This window comes from Podarcis gaigeae, assembly GCF_964106915.1.
Source record: "Podarcis gaigeae genome assembly, chromosome: 17".
NCBI lineage: Eukaryota > Metazoa > Chordata > Lepidosauria > Squamata > Lacertidae > Podarcis > Podarcis gaigeae.
The window spans coordinates 440,581-458,537 of record NC_139694.1 but is presented as its reverse complement, the minus strand read 5'-3'; the positions used below and the strand labels follow the sequence as shown (position 1 = coordinate 458,537).

Below are 17,957 nucleotides of genomic sequence, written 5' to 3'. Positions count from 1 at the left end.
CGGGGACCCCCACAATAATTTATTCCAGTTGGCACCCCTGCTAGGTATAAGGAGTTTTTGTTTGCCTTAGCAGCTCAAACTTTCATTGCACAACAAGGGGTTCTGTGGATCGGGGACCGCCTTATGTCAAGATGCACTTCTATACTGTTTGCATTTTTAGTGTTTTTGTGATGCCCAAAGGTTTCTAACAAATCAACTTGGCTCGCTGCTGACTCCCTGTACTGCTCTGCTCTCTCTCGTTCTCTGCATGCCATCCTTCCTTTCAGTCTTTGGGTGCGCTGGTCTCAGAGCAGGCTGGCAGGGGAGGTGGGAAAACCCAGCTGGGGGAGGGAGTTGCAAGAAGCATCGCTAACTGGAGAAAGAGGGAAGCCCCCATGCTGCCAGGGTGGCTGTGTGGAGGGAGGCCATGAGCATGCTGGCGCATGGGCCTGGGGCTCATCCTGCCAAGAGGAATCCTGGCCCCGCCAGATTTCCCTGTGGTGGATTCGAGCATGCCAGTTCTTCCTGTGCTTCAGTTTTCTTTGCCTGGCCTTGACAGATACCCATGAAATCCTTCTCCTCCATTAGTTGGCCAGCACTCCCATCACCGCCACTAAATTAGGGGGTTTCCCAGTCTGGGGAGCATCCGCTAAGGGAAGTCAATCCCATCTAAAATCCCACCTTAAGGGAGGCCCACCCATTGGGCTTCCGTTTCTTTGAAGGCGGGTGGGGGGGGGATGTTTCACAGGTGCCACCCAGCACCCCCCCCGCCCCCCCCCCGCCCGGCTCCCATTCACTCCAAGGGAAAGATGCAGCCTTCGCAAAAAGCATTTCATCTGTTTTCAAACCGCTTTCTGGGGCAGAAGTGCTGAAGGGCTGCGCCCAACAGCCGCGCCAAACACCATTTTCTTCGCCAATGTGAACAAGGGAGAGCAAGAAGGGGGGGGTGGGATTTCCAATGCTTCCGTCTGCCAGATCCCGATCTGGAGGAGGATCCCCTTCCCTCGGGGTCGGAGATGGGAGGGGGCCCGGGGGGGGGGCAATGGAATAAAAGCCCCGCGTGGATCCCCCCCCATCTGAGTGGCGACGCCCCTCTTTTATTTGGGGCCAAGGGCGCCCCCCCCCCCGGGCCTGGCTCCCGCGCCTCAGCCCGCCTCCTGAGGCGGCGAGTTCCGCAGGCCGGCCTGCTCTCGGGGCCCGAGCCTTCCCTGGAGGCGGCGCCGGCGAGGGGCTTCCGCTGGGCTCTGGTCGCCATGGCGGGGCGCCGGGGGGGCGGGAGGCCGCTGGCGCTGGCGCTGCTGCTGCTTCTGGCGGCGGCGCTGCTCGGGGCGAGAGGCCCGCTCGGCTCCGCCGCCGCCGCCGCCCCGTCGGGTAAGCGGGGAGGCCCAAGGGCGGCAGCCGGGCGGGACGGGGCGCCGAGCCGGGCCTCTCTGCCCCCTCTCTGCCCCCTCCGGGCTGCCCAAGCCGCTCCGCAGCGAGAGACGGGAGCAAATGGCAGCGGGGGGGGGGGTGTGAAGCCCCATCCAGATCAGAGAGGCTGCCTGCTGGGATGGGCTTCCTCTGAAGGAGCAGCTTCCCAGCTGGGGGGCCGCCTCCTGGATCCTTGGCTGTGCTCCTCGGTGGCCCCCAGGGCTGGGGCCCAACTGCCCCCCATCTGGACAGGGGTCTATGCTCTGGTTCAAAAAAGGCAAAGGACCCCTGACCTTTAGGTCCAGTCATGGCCAACTCTGGGGTTGCGGCACTCATCTCGCTTTACTGGCCGAGGGAGCCGGCGTACAGCTTCCGGGTCACGTGGCCAGCAGGACTAAGCTGCTTCTGGTGAACCAGAGAGGCGCACGGAAACGCTGTTTACCTTCCCGCCAGAGTGGTCCCTATTTATCTACTTGCACTTTGAGGTGCTCTCAAACTGCTAGGTTGGCAGGAGCAAGGATTGAGCAACGGGAGCTCACCCTGTCCCATTGCAGGGATTCAAACCGCCAATCTTCTGACTGGCAAGCACGCGACATAGCTGTCAACTTTCAGATTTGAAAATAAGGGATCAGCAGCCTTGAAAAGAAGGGATCAGCAGCCTCCCCTGTCCCAGGGACAGGCTATGGGATATCTAACAATCCAGGATAGCAGCGGGAAACAGCGCTGGAATAAGGGGATTTCCTGCAAAAAAAGGGAAGGTGGACAGCTGTGGCTCAAGAGGGTCAGTGGCTTAGACCGCAGTGCCACGTGGGCCGCTACCTTATGCTCTGGTTGGATTACTGCAACGCCTTCCACGAAGGGCTGCCTCTGAAGACAGTGGGGAAACTTCAGCTAGTGCCGAATTCAGCGGCCAGGTGGCAAGACGGTTTGAGCCTATTACACCAATCTTGGTCCGACTGCACTGGGCCAGCTTGCTCCCCCGATCGGTTTGAGCATATTACACCGGTCCTGGTCCGACTGCACTGGCTACCAATTAGTTTCTGGGCCCAGCGCAGTCCGCAGCACCTCAAGGACCGCCTCTTTCCGTATGAACCTACCCAGACCCTGAGAGCATCTTCGAAGGCCCTTCTTTGTGTGCCGCCTCCTCGAGAGGTCTAGAGAGTGGCAACACAAGAACAGGCCTTCTCTTATCTGGATTGAGCTTCAGTCTGCTGGCTCTCATCCAGTCCATTACGGAGGCAAGGCACTGGTCCAGCACTTCCACTGCCTGGCCTGCAGATGTCAAGGAGAAATAGAGCGGAGTCTCACCCGTTTACTTCCTCTCTGCAGGAGAGCTACGGTCACCTCTTTTAATCTGCCGTGTTGACAATAACAGCATCCAGGTGTTCTGCATGCCAGGCTTCCAGCATCCACCTGTGACCTACCACTGGGAATTCAAAAATACATTTCTTTCTGACCAGCCTGTGGTCAGCATTAAGGGAAGCCTAAACCCTTCTGAGCAAATCACATGTACCATAACCACCGCCAATTCAAATGCCAGCACATCCATCAGTGTGCAAAAGTGTTACCTGTCAGGTAAGTGTTTATCCCGTTGGCCTTTATCATTGTTTCCCACCATTTTCCTTCAGGGCGCATAAGGTGGCACACCAGGCTGGGTCAAGCTGGTATAAGAGGCCCAGGCTAGATATACAATGTGGGGCCCATTTCATTCATCTTTACCAAAGGGTCCCCCTTTGCCACTCCCATGGGGACCTGGAGTTGGCCACCCTCAAAATCGTAGCCCCATGCCAGTTATCCCCCCTGGCTGCCTCTAGGCTGTGGCCTGGTGGTGCCCATGATTCTGGCCCTCCACATGTAATCCCCACAACAAACCTGCGAGGTAGAATGGGCTGAGAGGCCGTGACTGGTCCAAGGTCAGGGCTGGGTGGGAATTTGAACCTGGGTCTCCCAGGTCCTAATCTGACATTGCTGCACAACACTGGCTCTTTATGGAACTTTTAAACTTCCCTTCAATACTTAGTGAGTACAGGTTGCTATTCAGCAAGATACCGTATTTTCTGCTCTATAAGACTCACTTTTTCCCTCCTAAAAAGTAAGGGGAAATGTGTGTGCGTCTTATGGAGTGAATGCAGGCTGCGCAGCTATCCCAGAAGCCAGAACAGCAAGAGGGGTTGCTGCTTTCGCTGCGCAGTGATCCCTCTTGCTGTTCTGGCTTCTGAGATTCAGAATATTTTTTTTCTTGTTTTCCTCCTCCAAAAACTAGGTGCGTCTTGTGGTCTGGTGCGTCTTATAGAGCGAAAAATACGGTATGTAAAGATACATTATACACACACACATACACAACACCACCACAAGAAAGCACCATCAGTTACCTGCTTCAGACATCTCTTCCCCTAGGCTTTCCCTGCTCATTACGATGGACCCTGTCTTTTTGTATTTTACAATACTTTATTGCATGTTTACTGCAGTTTTCAATAGTTTATTGTATATCTGTAATGTCTTTTTCACATACTGCTTCAGGTTGTGTGTTTGTGTGTGTATAGGAATGGCCTTAAATAACACTATAAAATCAAACACTAAAAAATATCCAACAATAGTCTGCGCTGGTGGGTCAGAACCCCCAGACTGCAGCCTAACCCAAGATGGGTTACACCAGTAGGGCAACATTTTTAATTTTTTTTTAAGTAAGAAAGTTGAGGGGAAAGTCCATAAATGTCATGGTTTCTCCCTCAAATTCCTGGGAATTATAGTTTGGTATCTGCATTAATAATTCTGTTAGAGACTGCTACCCATCCCTCAACCATCAACCTTCCCAGGGGTCATTGGGAAGAAGATATATCCCAAGAGAGAGGGAAAAGGAGCAAAACAGAGTGTGCAAGAGACAGATTGAGAAAGAAGTACAAATACAGTAAAAAAAAATTAAAACTAGGTTGCCTTTTGCATGTAGGGATTAAAGGTGGGTTCTTGGTCTTCTACCTTTATACCAATGTTCGGCAAGAAAGTTCAGCTGAACATTTTTGCATTGAAGGTGTTGAGTGTTTGGGGTTTGTTCTCCTCTGCATCCAAAAACATTGACCTGATCCATGAAATCGGTCCAAAAGTATTGATTTGAGATGGCTCTTTTTTAACCTGTTGTTTTCAAATTTTCTTTCTAAGGAGCTACTGCTAACGGGAGAAACAGACGCATCACCCGAGTGCTGTTCATAATATGTGTCATCATGATGGTAGTAGTAAGCTGGTTCCTCCTGTATAGAAAATGTATGTCTATTCTTTATGGACTAACTTCTACATGCTATATAACACTCCTTTTAAAAAAGTTGAACTGGGTTCCATATAGTCACAAAAACAAAAGAGCCGCAAAAACAAACATGCAAAATAAATAGCAGAACCAGACAGACTTCAGTGTAACACTCAAAACGGAAGTGTGGCACTCAAATCGGAAGCATAATACTCAAAATGGAGCATGTTCAACTAATGGAAAAAGTTTGCAAACCGGGTTTGCAGTGTTTGGGTTCCAAGGTGTTTGAGTACCAAGGTGTTTGAGAACTTTGAGAACCAAGGTACCACTGTATCCATTTAGTCATTGCCTTCCACAGCATGAAGACTCAGGATGGGTGGCAATTAAAAGAGAATATAATATTCCATCTATCTATCTATCTATCTATCTATCTATCTCTATCTATCTATCTATCTATCTCAGAACAAAAATAAACCAGATGGGGCCCTGCAACCTAATGTTGCAGCATGCAGCGCTTCTGAGCTTGGCCACTTTGAGCCTGGTTTTTGTTTCTAAAACTTGGGTTGTGAATCCATGATCCTGCAGATGTTGATGTCAACTCCCATCAGCCCCAGTCAGCATGGAGAGTAGTCAGGGGCTGGATCTATACTCGCCTTTTAAACATCATTAAACATCCGTCCCATTTGGTTTCACTTCCTTTCCTTTCCCCAACTTCTATCCGGTTTATAATAACTAGTTGCTCTGCAGTGCCCTCTTGTGTCACATTTTAATAATGCATGATTAATGTTCTAAGCTAAATTTAATATGACCCTTACATTTTGAAACATTTTCTTAACCCTTTCCTAACATTATAAACCATGAATGTAGATCCGCCCAGGGAATAAAGGGAGTTGAAATCCAACATTATCTGGAGTGCCACAGTTTCTTCACCTCTGTTTTAAAGCAGGAGACTGAAATGTTCACAGAAGGTTAAAAATAAAAGAATGCTTGAAACTAGGTTTTATTTCACTCAAAGTCCCAGTTTGGCACAGACACACCCCACACATTTGTGTACAGACAGACACATCTCAACACATTTGTTTGCAAAGGGCATAAAAAGCTGGTTTGAACAGGGACGTAGTAGTTCATATGAACAGGGCAAAACAGCCTTAAATCAAAACGTGTCCAAAGCTGTTTCAGTTTTTGCAACTGAGACATACAGCACAATAACTGCAGATAAAATGTGGCCCAAGGGGCCAAAACGACATGGACCACCACCTTGCCAGCTGCACCGGAGAGCCCAAAACCCCATTAGCGTTTTTATTTGAAAAGGTCTTATGCCATGAGCTTGTTGAGGAAAGGTGGACTATAGATCTATAGTCTATAGGACTATACAGTCAATCTTGGTTGTCGAACGTAATCCGTTCCGGAAGACCATTTGACTTCCGAAAACTGAAAGCGGAAACCTCATTACAATAGGGAAACTCAAAACGGAAGCTGCATAGGATGTTCAGTTTCCAAAAATCGTTTGAAAACCGGAGCAGTTGCTTCTGGGTTTTTGGCGTTTGGGAGCCAAAACATTCCAAAGCGGAGGCGTTCGGGAACTGAGGTTTGAGTGTATGCAGTTATATAAATGCCCTACTGCCTTTTAAAATAATTATTACAGCAAAGCCTAAAAGAGGATTCAGTCTTCAACACTACTTTAATTACAAATGATTTTAATATGTGTTTTAGTAACCTGTCTTTCTTCCAACATCCTTGCTATCATCTTACCCACCTCTTTATGAGCCTTTTGTTCTTGCTGTGGGGTATTTTTAATGCTCCAAACAGACCTCTCCTGAGAACGTTGGCAAGCTGGAAGATGTGTGGAACCACAGAGAGGATTCAGCTGCTGTGCTTGGGGTTCTGCTTTAAAAATTGCACTTCAAGCCACTTCTTCATGTGTTAGTGGCCCAGAAAAAAAGGCAGTTGCACATGCCTAAATGTGCAGTTGTACACCTCTCTTTCTGGAACCACCCCCCTCCCAAATGTCCCCCCCCCAGCAGGAAATATATGTCAGGCAGTGGTGGTGGTGGGTGATTTTGAGTGGGGGAAATGCCCCGAAAGGGAAAGGATCCTCTGCTGCTGCTCCAATCAAATTTGCAGTCTCTTGAGATTGCTTTTCATTAATCTGTTCTGTAACACCAGCCTGGCCTTAAGCATAGTTTCATAAAAATGTATTCTTGTTGCTCTCTGTTTCAGCAGCTCTTGCAGCGGAAAGATGAAAACAACCCTCATTGGAGCAAAGGGGGAGAACCGGTGTGTAGAAGAAGGAATTTGACAGCACAGCTGATTTCTTTGGCTCCTCTGCTTTTGACTCACATTTGGAATAATTATTTCATGAATCCATTGTATGGATATTGTTTATTATATATTCTTGATCCAGCAGGATCCACTTTCACCTCTTCCAAGGTGTTCATTCTTTTGCACTGAAATTTCAAAGATGAGAAGACATTTTGTCAAGTGGCTGTTCATATTTGATGCCGTGAGCTGGGTTTTTATTTTATTTTATTGCCAATATTTACTTTTAACGAAGTTGCAGGAAATTGGTAAGCAGGAATGGAGCAAGTTAGAGCTATTGAGATTCTTACAATTACAATTGGCTGTTGTTTAAGGAGAATTAGACGTGTGCCGGTGCATGCTCCTGATTTTCCTTAATTTCCATAAATACGTACAAAATATGCACAATTGCCTTCTTAATGGCGTATATTTTATCCTCTCCTGCATGACTTGGTTGCATCCCTCTCCAGTGTCTTAGATGATAAGATTTCTTCAAGATTTGTCAAAGCACATTGGAATAGAACTGTTTGCACCCAAAAGCACTGAGAGAGTCTTGCAGCACCTTAAAGGGCATTTATTGTGGCATAGCCTTTGGTGGACTGTAGACCACTTTGTCAGATGTGCAGAATGTTATTTAGAGATAGATAGATATATATTAGGGGTAATGTGCACATTTCCCAGCCGATACCCATAATATCCAGCAGGTCTTGGGGAATAGCTCAGGTGACTTTCATACATTCTGCTTGCTTGGTTGTTTTTTTTTAATCTCTTAATTCAGAAGTGCAGGCTGCCGTCCCTCAGGTTGCTTTTGACTGCCTAATTCTGCATCGATCACAGCCACTGAGCACTGAAAGAAAAAGGCTGGAGCTTCAGATAAAGATTTGTTTTCTTGGTGCAGGTGCAAATATTTTTATTTATTTACATTTTTAAATTTATATTCCTTATTTAATGACTTACAGGCATTACCGTGTGCCATGCAAACTCTAAAATATAATACAAGTATTAGTAAAAATATCATTGTATTATTAGATATTCCTACAATATCTTTAACACCAGACCTTTCACATCACAGTTGCATTTCATCGGTTGTATGTCATCAACTTTTGAAAAACTCATGTTAAATATCAGTCTATTTTTATTAAATATCGGAATTCTCTCTGAGATCTCAATTCCAAATAAGATCTTTTGCTTATGAAAATGTATAAATTTATTTCCTGGCATTCCAGTCTTCTGGCATTTACGCTGTTATACCTAAGTTTTTAAAAATTATTATTAAAAAACCATATATAAGATTGTTGGATTCTATTGATTCATTTCCTCCCTAATCTTTTTTATGGGTGTATCATCCCAAGATAATGTTACAACTTTCAGCTGTTCTCTTTCTTAATTCTTGCTCCCTTAGAAGCTAACTCTGTTCAAAGATTTGCTGTAATTAATATATACAATATTTGCATTTGATATATTCTGATTTTCAAATAGAATTTCCTCAACAATCGTTATTGCCGTTTGCCAGTAAGCTTTAGCCTTCCTACACTTCTATCTCATGTGAAAAAAAATCTACTTCAGGGGACAATTTTCACCAGGATCGTGGAAGGTTTAAAAGTCTTTTGCTTACGATCCCCTCCCTGCTGCTCAGCTGAGTGGGGAAAAGGTGTACAGACTGCGGGGGGGGGGGGAGGGAGGGATATTCTTTTGCCACATGAGATTAGGCAGTGAGCCAGAAGTGGCCAGGAGGTCATAGACCTCCCAGTTCTGAACTAGAAATTGAAAAGAAGGGCACGTTTTCAATGCATACCAAACAGAGAATGTGCTGAATGCCCTGTGCAAGAGCTGAGATAGGCACATTTCCCAAAGCCTGTTAGTGGTTATGCATATTGCCTGAAGAGTGTCCAGAATGCCAAGATACGTACTCAACAACCCTCCCAAACTTCCTGGGGATTATTATCCATCTGTCATGGATGATTTTTTTTTAAAAAAATAAATAAATTTTTATTCAAAGTTTTCACAATATCACACACGAGACCAATAAAGAAAAAACACAATAACAAAACAATATAGAAAAAGAAAATGCAAACATAGAACACGTATAAATTCTAGTTTTTCTTTCTTATAACTTACTTTCCCGACTTCCTCATACCTCCCCATTCTGTATTCTAATTTCAATACAAATTTTCAGCAAATTCTTCCCATACTTTTAGCTTAATTTTAATATTTTTTGATTTCTTTAAATTTACCCTTGCCGCAATTAACCCCTTATTTTATAATCCAGCGTCTTTCTAACATTCATTAATTTTACAATGTTTCTTTAAATATTCTTTAAATTTTCCCCAATCCTCTTCCGCCGTATCTCTTCTCTGGTCCTGGATTCTGCTCGTCATTTCAGCCAGTCCCATGTAGTCAATCACCTTCATCTGCCATTCTTCCAAGGTGGGTAGCTCTTGCGTCTTCCAGTACTTTGCGATGAGTATTCTTGCAGCTGTTGTAGCATACATAAAGAAAGTTCTATCCTTCTTTGACACCAGTTGGCCAACTATGCCCATGGATGCTTGTCATGGATGCTTTAGTTGAGGTTCCTGCATTGCAGGGGGTTGGGCTAGATGACCCTCAGGGTCCCTTCCAACTTTGCGTTCATGATTCTATCTATGTATCCAGGAAATGTGCAGAATTTCTTACGTAAGCCTCCTGGTCAAAGAGATAAAATGTTTGTGTTTCTTAGATATACCAGTTCTTAGCATTTTAAATTAAAGCTGGAGTGCTGGTGTGGCTTAGATATATTCAAAACATCTCTTTCTCTGGGTGGCTTAGAATAAGGCCTTTCTCTCTGTTTTAGCCCCATTCCAGCTCCACTGCAGGCACCTGATTCCTGAGATGTGTTTAAGTTTTGAAAAGCTGATTTAATTTGTATTTATACTTCTTGTCACCTGCTCAGGAGATGAAGGGCAATATATAAGTCTGAAAAATAAAATGCCTTATATTTTTAAGGTATGTAACAACACAATGTATGTAAATGCTTTGAACACTCAAAAGGTGCAACTAAAATCTACAGTGGTACCTCTAGATGCGAACGGGATCTGTTCCGGAGCTTTTGCGCATGCGTGTGACATCATTTTGAGCGTATTCACATGCGCAAGCGGCGAAACCCAGAAGTAACACGCTCCATTACTTCCGGGTTGCCGCGGAGCGCAACTCGAACACACTCATCCCAAAGCACATTCAACCCGAGGTATGACTGTACAGTAATACCTTGGTTCTCGAACTTAATCCATTCCAGGAGTCCGTTTGACTCCTGAAACCTTGGTTCGAAAACCAAGGCGCAGCTTCCGAATGGCTGCAGGAGCTTCTTGCACTCCAGCAGAAGCCGCGTCAGACATTTAGCTTCCAAAAAACGTTTGCAAACTAGAACACTTCTAGGTTTGTGGCGTTTGGGAGCCAATTTGTTTGGCATCTAAGCTGTTCGAGAACCAAGGACCAAGGTATTACTGTACTAAGTTTGCGGGGGGGGGGGGGTTGTTTGTTTTCACCTTCTTAAATTTTAATCAAAGCTGTTTTGTATCAAACGCTAAAATAAACTCCTACAGTCATTTTCGAAGTAGTTCTCTTACTCACACTTGTTCTTGTGGCAACAACGCTTCATTCTGGGAAATGAAACCAAAGAGCAAGACTCCGAAACCCCAGGACTGCTGGCAGGGCAAGAGATCACACTAAGAATGTGCCGGGCCAACAAGAGGGTTAAACTGCTCTTGAATCTTAAAGCTTGACAAGAGGGAGCATGTGCTCTTCATTTAAGGAAAAACATTTAAGAACGGAATATGCGCAAGAGGGACCCAAAACAAAACGTTGCAGCATATATCTGCAGCCCCTAATGCGAACGCTCCTGTGGCGGAAATGAAGTTTTTCTTTGAAGAAAAGAAAGGAAAAAGAACATGCATGACATGGCGGGATTTCTAATCCCACAGCGCAAGATGCCACCACCCCAATGCTCCACGAGAGAAGAAGCTATTATATCGAGGGCTCAAGAAGTCATTTCCTCCCCCTGTTCAGCGTCCTCTTTTAAAAGCAAAACTTTCAGTGTTCCATGACTTGGGCATCGTAATTACAGGCTTAAAACTCAGCTCGGTTATTCCCAGGACTTGTTTTTTTCCCACCGGAACTCGTTTCCAGCACCTCTTTTTCTAGAAAAAATAGCTCTGCTTGTTCCTTTTCTCAATTCAGAGTGAAGCTGTTGGGGGGGGGGGTGCATCAAAATACAGCATTTCATAAAACAGCAAAAAATAAATAAATGAACAGTTAAGCGATTTACACCCAGGCTCTGTTTCCAGTGGCCAAATCCTGGCTATGTTTGGGAAATTCTGGATGTATGGCAGCCCTGTCCTAGGACATGGCAAGAGAAATGCAGGATAGATGTCGTCTGATGTCTCTACGCTGTTTCCCAGTGCTGTGGAGACCAGGAGCTTGCAGGCTGCTGCTTATTAAAAAGTGTAGGAACTCTGAGACAACCCTTAGTGGGGGAAGAAAACTTCCATTATCTAGTTTCGTTTTGCGTTTACATGGCAGGCAGGAGCCAGAAAGACGCCTGAGGAGGTTGAGCAAAATCCTCACTTGGTTATACCAGATGTGAAATCTTGATTTTGAATGATATCTATAATTTAACATCTCACTAGGGGTCCCTCTAGTACAGTGTTTCCCAAGCTTGGGTCTCCAGCTGTTTTTGGACTACAGTTCCCATCATCCCTGACCACTGGTCCTGCTAGATAGGGATGATGGGAGTTGTAGTCCAAAAACAGCTGGAGACCCAAGTTTGGGAAACACTGCTCTAGTATATAGCATGATACAAGGAGTGGCACAACAGACCCAAAACTTTAAACCCAACAAGGCCCACCTTGGTCAACTGGTGTCACTGTTTCCTCATTGCTTGGAAACCGATGCTATTTTCCCATTACAGTACTAAGGACACACAGTAGAATAGTGACACTAGGCTATGATCTGTCTAATGTAACTGGACAAATATTTGTCAGCCTGACACAAAAACAAGTGTCCTTTGGCACTATTATAGTAATTATTCTATATTTATTTATACCACTGCCTTTTTCCCTGACGGGGACTCAAAGCAGCTTACAGGTAAAAATAAAACACTGGTTTCATAATTTGTTGGAAGTCGCCCAGAGTGGCTGGGACAACCTGGTCAGATGGGCAACATATAAATAACAACAGGATAAAAAGAATTGTTTATAAATAACAACAGGATAAAAAGAATTGTTTAAAAGCATTAAGAGAATTAAATCGGCATCTACAATATATTAAAAACAAATTATTATTGATAATAATATTATACAATTGAGGCATCTAGTCATAAGCCTGCATTTTTTATCAGAGCTTCTATATTTTATCAAGGCTTGTATTTAAAAATGAGCTTAAAAAAGGATTTTCAAATGTTTCATGCCAGGCAGAAAGAACCTTGGCAAGAGGTTTTTCTCCTAAGACAAGGGGGCCCCATTGATTTATAGTAGAAAAACAATTCTCAAAGTCATAAAAAAGGGAGAATTACATATGCTGCCCTTGCAGACTGAGAAAACACAATTAAAGGCAAGGGTAAATAGTAAAATAATACCAAAGTGCCTCCCAGTAAAATGAGCCAGATCTTCTTTCTAAGGTTGAAAGGCCAAGAGCAGTGAAAAAGGCAACTGGCTTGGCTAGAAGAAAAAAAGAGCATTTTTGGGAAATTTTCTAAAGCTGTTTCTTTCTTAAACTGAGAGAGTTAAAAAGGTTAAATGTTGGGAAGAGCTAATGGGAGAAGCATCTAGCTGGCTGGGAAAGGAGGGGGAAAGGGGGGAGGTGTAAACTGAAGAGGCTTCTTTTTAAAAGCTGTTTTTTACTGAGTTCCTTTTTACTTTACAAAGGCTTTATTCTTTTAAAAGGCTACCTATGATAAGTGAATGAAATATATTAGCTTAAATATATTGGCTTAAATGTAATTATGCAAAGGATTTAAGGAATGCTAGATTCTTATTTCATATAGTTGTAAGAGTTTTAACTATCCTGAAATTAAGTCAGCCACCAGCCTAGCCCCCTGCCAGACAGGAGACGCCATAGAGCACTCCTGATATATGGTTGTCAGGCATTTGTTTAGAAACTTTCAAATGAAGGAAATCTTTCAATATTGATGTGAAACTCGAGATCCTTGACATCTGTTGAACATAAAAATGTAAGATTAAACATTTGTTTTAGAAGGCAATAGGGCAAGGAGGGCAAAGAGGTGAGCTGGTAATTAAGATTCCATGTAAGATATATTATTACTTATTTGTCATTTATATATAGCTCTTTGTCTCCCTTATAAGGGCAAGGAAGTGGGTGTATCTTTTGTGGGTGTATCTTTTGTGATTGGTTCTACCAAACAGCCAATAGGAATTTCAACCAGGCTGATTGGACAGAGGCAGCCACAGGAGGAGCAAAGGGGGCTGGATTAAGGGAATATAAGTGCTGGCCAGGATGGCAAGAGGCCAGGCCAGAGCTTGGTAACCATATACCACTGAGCCTCTCATTTATTTGTCTGACAAATAAATTATTATTTTAATTTCTCTATTGCTGCGTTGAATATTTCATTCCAGCTAAGCGTTAACCACAAGCAGGGTGCTACATTTTATGGTGCCACTGTGACTCGGATAAGTGGTCTGCTGGAACGCAGCCCCTTCGCCCTACTGGGCAGGGTACAAGAGAGAGGACCACTGCTTACCCAGCGCGCACTGGTAAATTTTTCCAGGGGGAACGCAGAAGACTCGTCTGTCTGATACCCTGCTCACTGGCGGCGACGGACCGGGGGAAACAGGGAACCAACCAAGGGTAAGTGCACAAAGGGATTTTTGGCCCTCCAATTAATTGGGAGGAAGAGAAGTCTTGATCAAACTTCTGCGTCTCAGTAAGGGGAAACTGAGTACGCTAGGTGGTTGGGTACATCAGATGTTGGTCTGGTGGAGGAAAAGGGAAAATTGACAAAGCGTGTGTGTGAGTGACTGAGTGGATACTTCACAGGGCCATACAATGGGAGTTGGGGGTTCAAAGGGGGAAAATACACCTCTTGAGTGTATGTTAAATAATTTTAAGAAAGCCTTCTCAGGGGCATATGGAGTCAAAATGACGCCAGAGCGCTTGAGAACGTTATGTGAACTAGAATGGCCGAAACAAATTACTGAATGGCCATCTCAGGGAACTTTTGATATAAATTTAGTAAGCAAACTTTGGTCTAACATCGCCAAAGAAACTGGAGGGTGCCCAGAACAATTTCCATATATAGATTCCTGGCTGAGCACATTAAATAAAAATCCTCCATGGATAAGGGAATGCAAAGTCAAACGATGCAAATTATTGGCTGTAAAAGCTGAAGCTAGGAAAGGAATCTTGCCAAATAAACTCAAACCCATTTTTGAGGGACCAGAGGAAGAGGTGCTTCCACCTCCACCCTATGCTCCACATCGAAGGGAGCTTAATTCAAACACTCCGCCAGTTGTAACCCCAAGGCAAGAAAGTGGAATGAATAATGGGAGTGGAGTCACAGAGCTTGATTCCTTGATAGATTATGATAAATATCTTCAGGAGGCATTGGAGTCCTATAATAAAGCCCAAGCAGAAGTGGTTATTCCACCTGTGACTCCTAATAGACCTGCATCTACAGTCTCCTTTAGTGGAACAACTGATTGCCCACCCCAAACCCCTGTACATCCAAGTCCTAGAGAATTATTACAGAAGTTACAGGGAGACCTTAATCGGTCAGCAAGCAATACAGCCAGGCGTATAAAGCTGCTAAAAGAACGCCTTGGGACAAATACCATCCCCTATGATTTGAGGCCCCTAGAGCAAAGCGAAGAGAAAGATCACGTAGTAGCCCCTCTTAGAAGAGTATTTGATGCACTTGAGGAGCCTGCGCTGGTTAACGGGCAACCCGGACCACGGCCACCTCGAACTTCGACCCTGCAATATATTCCATTCACAACTACAGATTTGATGAATTGGAAAACACACACCCCATCTTTTGCAGAAAAACCTCAGGCTATGATGGACTTGGTGACTTCAATAGTAAATACTCATAGCCCTACTTGGACAGATTGTCGCCAGCTCCTAAATACTCTTTTCACCACTGAGGAAAGGAGAGACATAATTGAAAAGGCACAGATATATTTGCGTGAGCAGGCCAGAGTGGGAAATATTTTTAATATTGACCGTCATCTCCAAGATAACTTTCCCTTGGAAGATCCTAATTGGGATCCAAACAATGGAATTCACCTGGCCAGACTTACCACCTACCGCCAGACACTTGTGCAAGGTATCCGCAGGGCATGCCAGAAGCCCACTAATATGTCTAAAGTCTCAGAAGTAGAACAGAAACCAAAAGAGAGTCCAGGAGACTTTTTAGAGAGGCTGCAAGAAGCCTATCGTATATGGACTCCTTTTGACCCTGAAGCCCCTGAAAACAGCAGAATGATTACTGCTACATTTGTGGCCCAGTGCGCTTCTGATATTCGTAAGAAAATTCAGAAATCAGAAGGATGGGAAGGGATGCTGATGAGCCAAATTATGGCCATTGCACGCCGAGTTTATCGGAATAGGGATGAGGCTGAGAAGCAAGAGAAGAAGAAGTGGCAGAAGGAAAAGATGGTAATGCTAGCCACAGCAGTGAAGCAAGACCACCGCCCCTTAAATGGAGGGAGAGGGCGAGGAAGGAATCCACCACTGGGAAGGAATCAATGTGCAAATTGCAAGAAGGAGGGTCATTGGAAGCGGGAGTGTCCTGAACCCCTGAGGTTGGAAGAAGTACGCCCAGGCCCAGGCCCAGGCCCAGGCTCCGGCCCAAGAAACCAGGGACGGGGACGGGGAATGATCCGAAATGGAAGATATCAGAGACCAGGACAAGGACAGAATAGAGACAATTTCATTGGACTGGCAGAAGAGGATTTTACTCAAGACTAGGAACGACCGGACTCCATAAAGTTAGGCTTCCAGGAGCCCACGGTCACGATTCAATTAGGGAGCCATTTAATAGACTTTATGATTGATACTGGGGCTGAATACTCAGTACTCCCAGAACTATTGCAGAAAAAGGCATCCAAAAGTGTAGTCATTAAAAGTGCCACTGGACAGTCAGCTAAGAGGTCTTTCCTCCAACCTTTGGAATGCCAGATTGGGGGACATCGTTTAACCCATCAGTTTTTGTATATACCTGAGTGTCCAATACCTCTCTTAGGCAGAGATATGCTGTCCAAATTGCAGGCCCAAATCACCTTCACTCCTCGAGGTCCAGAAATGAAACTGCCATCAAAAGCAGCAGGAATAATTACCCTCTCAGTACCTAAGGAACAATCATGGCGCCTAATGTCAGCCCTGCAAGTCCAACCCACATTGGATACAGAATTAAACAAGCTCCTCCGAACTCTACAGGTGCCACCAGGAGTATGGGCCGAAAATAGCCCACCAGGAATGGCTAAGAATATAGCTCCAATTGTAGTAACCCTAAAACCTATGGCTACCCCCGTATCTGTAAAGCAATATCCCTTACCCCGGCGAGCAGCAGAGGGCATCCAGAAACATTTGGACCGCCTATTAAAATATGGTCTGCTTAAGCCTTGCCAATCAGAATGGAACACACCCCTTTTGCCTGTTCGAAAACCTGGGACAGATGAATACAGGCCAGTGCAGGACTTGAGGCTCGTAAACCAGGCTATCGAGACCTTGCACCCAAATGTACCAAACCCATATACCTTGTTGAGTTTGATCCCACCAGAAGCAACATTTTTTACTGTATTGGACTTGAAAGATGCATTCTTCTGTTGCCGGCTGGCACCACAGAGCCAACCTATATTTGCCTTCCAGTGGGAAGACCCTTTGACAGGAACAAAAGGCCAGCTAACCTGGACAAGATTGCCCCAGGGATTTAAAAATTCCCCAACTTTATTTGGCACTGCCTTGGCGAGGGATCTAACAAGTTACCCCTCAATACCGGGAGAAAAGGTGGTTCTGCAATATGTAGATGATCTTATACTAGCGGCAAAGGATTTTAATACCTGTAAAGAAGGGACAGAGGAACTGCTCCACTTGCTCTGGGAAGCTGGCTACCGAGTTTCCCAGAAAAAGGCACAGTTATGTTTAGAAAAGGTCAAATATTTGGGCTTTGACATCTCACACCAACAACGAGCATTGAGACCAGAGAGGAAAGAAGCTATTTGCCTTATCAAGGAACCTACCACAAGAAAACAACTTAGAGGATTCCTGGGAACAGCAGGGTTTTGTAGACTATGGATACCTGATTTCAGCAGTCTGGCCAAGCCCTTACATGAAAGCACTCGAGGTGCAGAAAAGGACCCATTCGTATGGGGACCTGAGCAGAAACAAGCCTTTTTAGTTATCAAACAACGACTTATGGAGGCACCAGCCCTTGGATTGCCTAATTCGGAAAAACCCTTTCAGCTGTATGTACATGAACAGAATGGGATTGCAGCTGCAGTCCTGACCCAGAGATTAGGAAGTTGGAACCGCCCAGTAGCTTATTTGTCTAAACAATTGGACTCAGTAGCAAAAGGATGGCCTCCATGCCTAAGGGCAGTAGCGGCCACTGCAAGCCTTGTCAAAGAAGCTGATAAATTTACCTTCGGCCAGACGATGTATGTGAATGTACCTCATGCTGTTCTGACACTCATGGAATATAAGGGTAGTTATTGGCTAACGAACCCAAGGATGGCTAGATACCAAGGCCTATTGTGTGAAAATCCCAGGATTCATCTACGAGTAGTGAATATGCTCAATCCAGCGACTTTGCTGCCCCTACCAGAGGTAGATGATGAGGAATCACATGATTGTCTCCAAGTAATGGATGAAGTTTATTCCAGTAGACCTGATCTGAAAGATGAACCATTGAAAAATCCAGATGTTGTATATTATACGGATGGTAGCAGTTACCTTCATGAAGGTGCCAGACGAGCAGGATATGCTGTGGTCACCAATGAGGAAGTTGTGGAAGCTGAAGCTTTGCCTGCTGGCACATCAGCAC

At 44.9% G+C, this 17,957-nt stretch overlaps 1 protein-coding gene across 3 annotated transcripts; it reads left to right on the top strand.

Annotated features, from left to right (window-relative positions):
* Positions 1–947: 947 nt before the first annotated feature.
* Positions 948–8,215, top strand: LOC310835111 (uncharacterized protein). Of its 3 annotated transcripts, none has more exons than XM_083719874.1 (4): positions 948–1,350; positions 2,719–2,964; positions 4,546–4,647; positions 6,851–8,215. In XM_083719874.1, the coding sequence occupies exons 1-4, from the start codon at positions 996–998 to the stop codon at positions 6,868–6,870; spliced, it is 723 nt and encodes a 240-aa protein (XP_083576000.1). In that variant the 5' UTR covers positions 948–995; the 3' UTR covers positions 6,871–8,215. The 3 variants fall into 3 exon arrangements, 2 of the variants coding, with proteins under 2 accessions (XP_083576000.1, XP_083575999.1); XM_083719873.1 differs by having other exon boundaries at positions 6,848–8,215; XR_014559397.1 differs by lacking the exon at positions 948–1,350 and adding an exon at positions 2,152–2,170.
* Positions 8,216–17,957: the final 9,742 nt, after the last annotated feature.

Bases quoted from the DNA above. Each gene is read 5' to 3' on its own strand.
- LOC310835111 (XM_083719873.1), top strand. From the start codon at position 996: ATGGGAGGGGGCCCGGGGGGGGGGCAATGGAATAAAAGCCCCGCGTGG. The intron at 2,965-4,545 runs GTAAGTGTTTAT...TTTCTTTCTAAG, and splicing joins GCAAAAGTGTTACCTGTCAG to GAGCTACTGCTAACGGGAGA. The intron at 4,648-6,847 runs GTATGTCTATTC...TCTCTGTTTCAG, and splicing joins GTTCCTCCTGTATAGAAAAT to CAGCTCTTGCAGCGGAAAGA.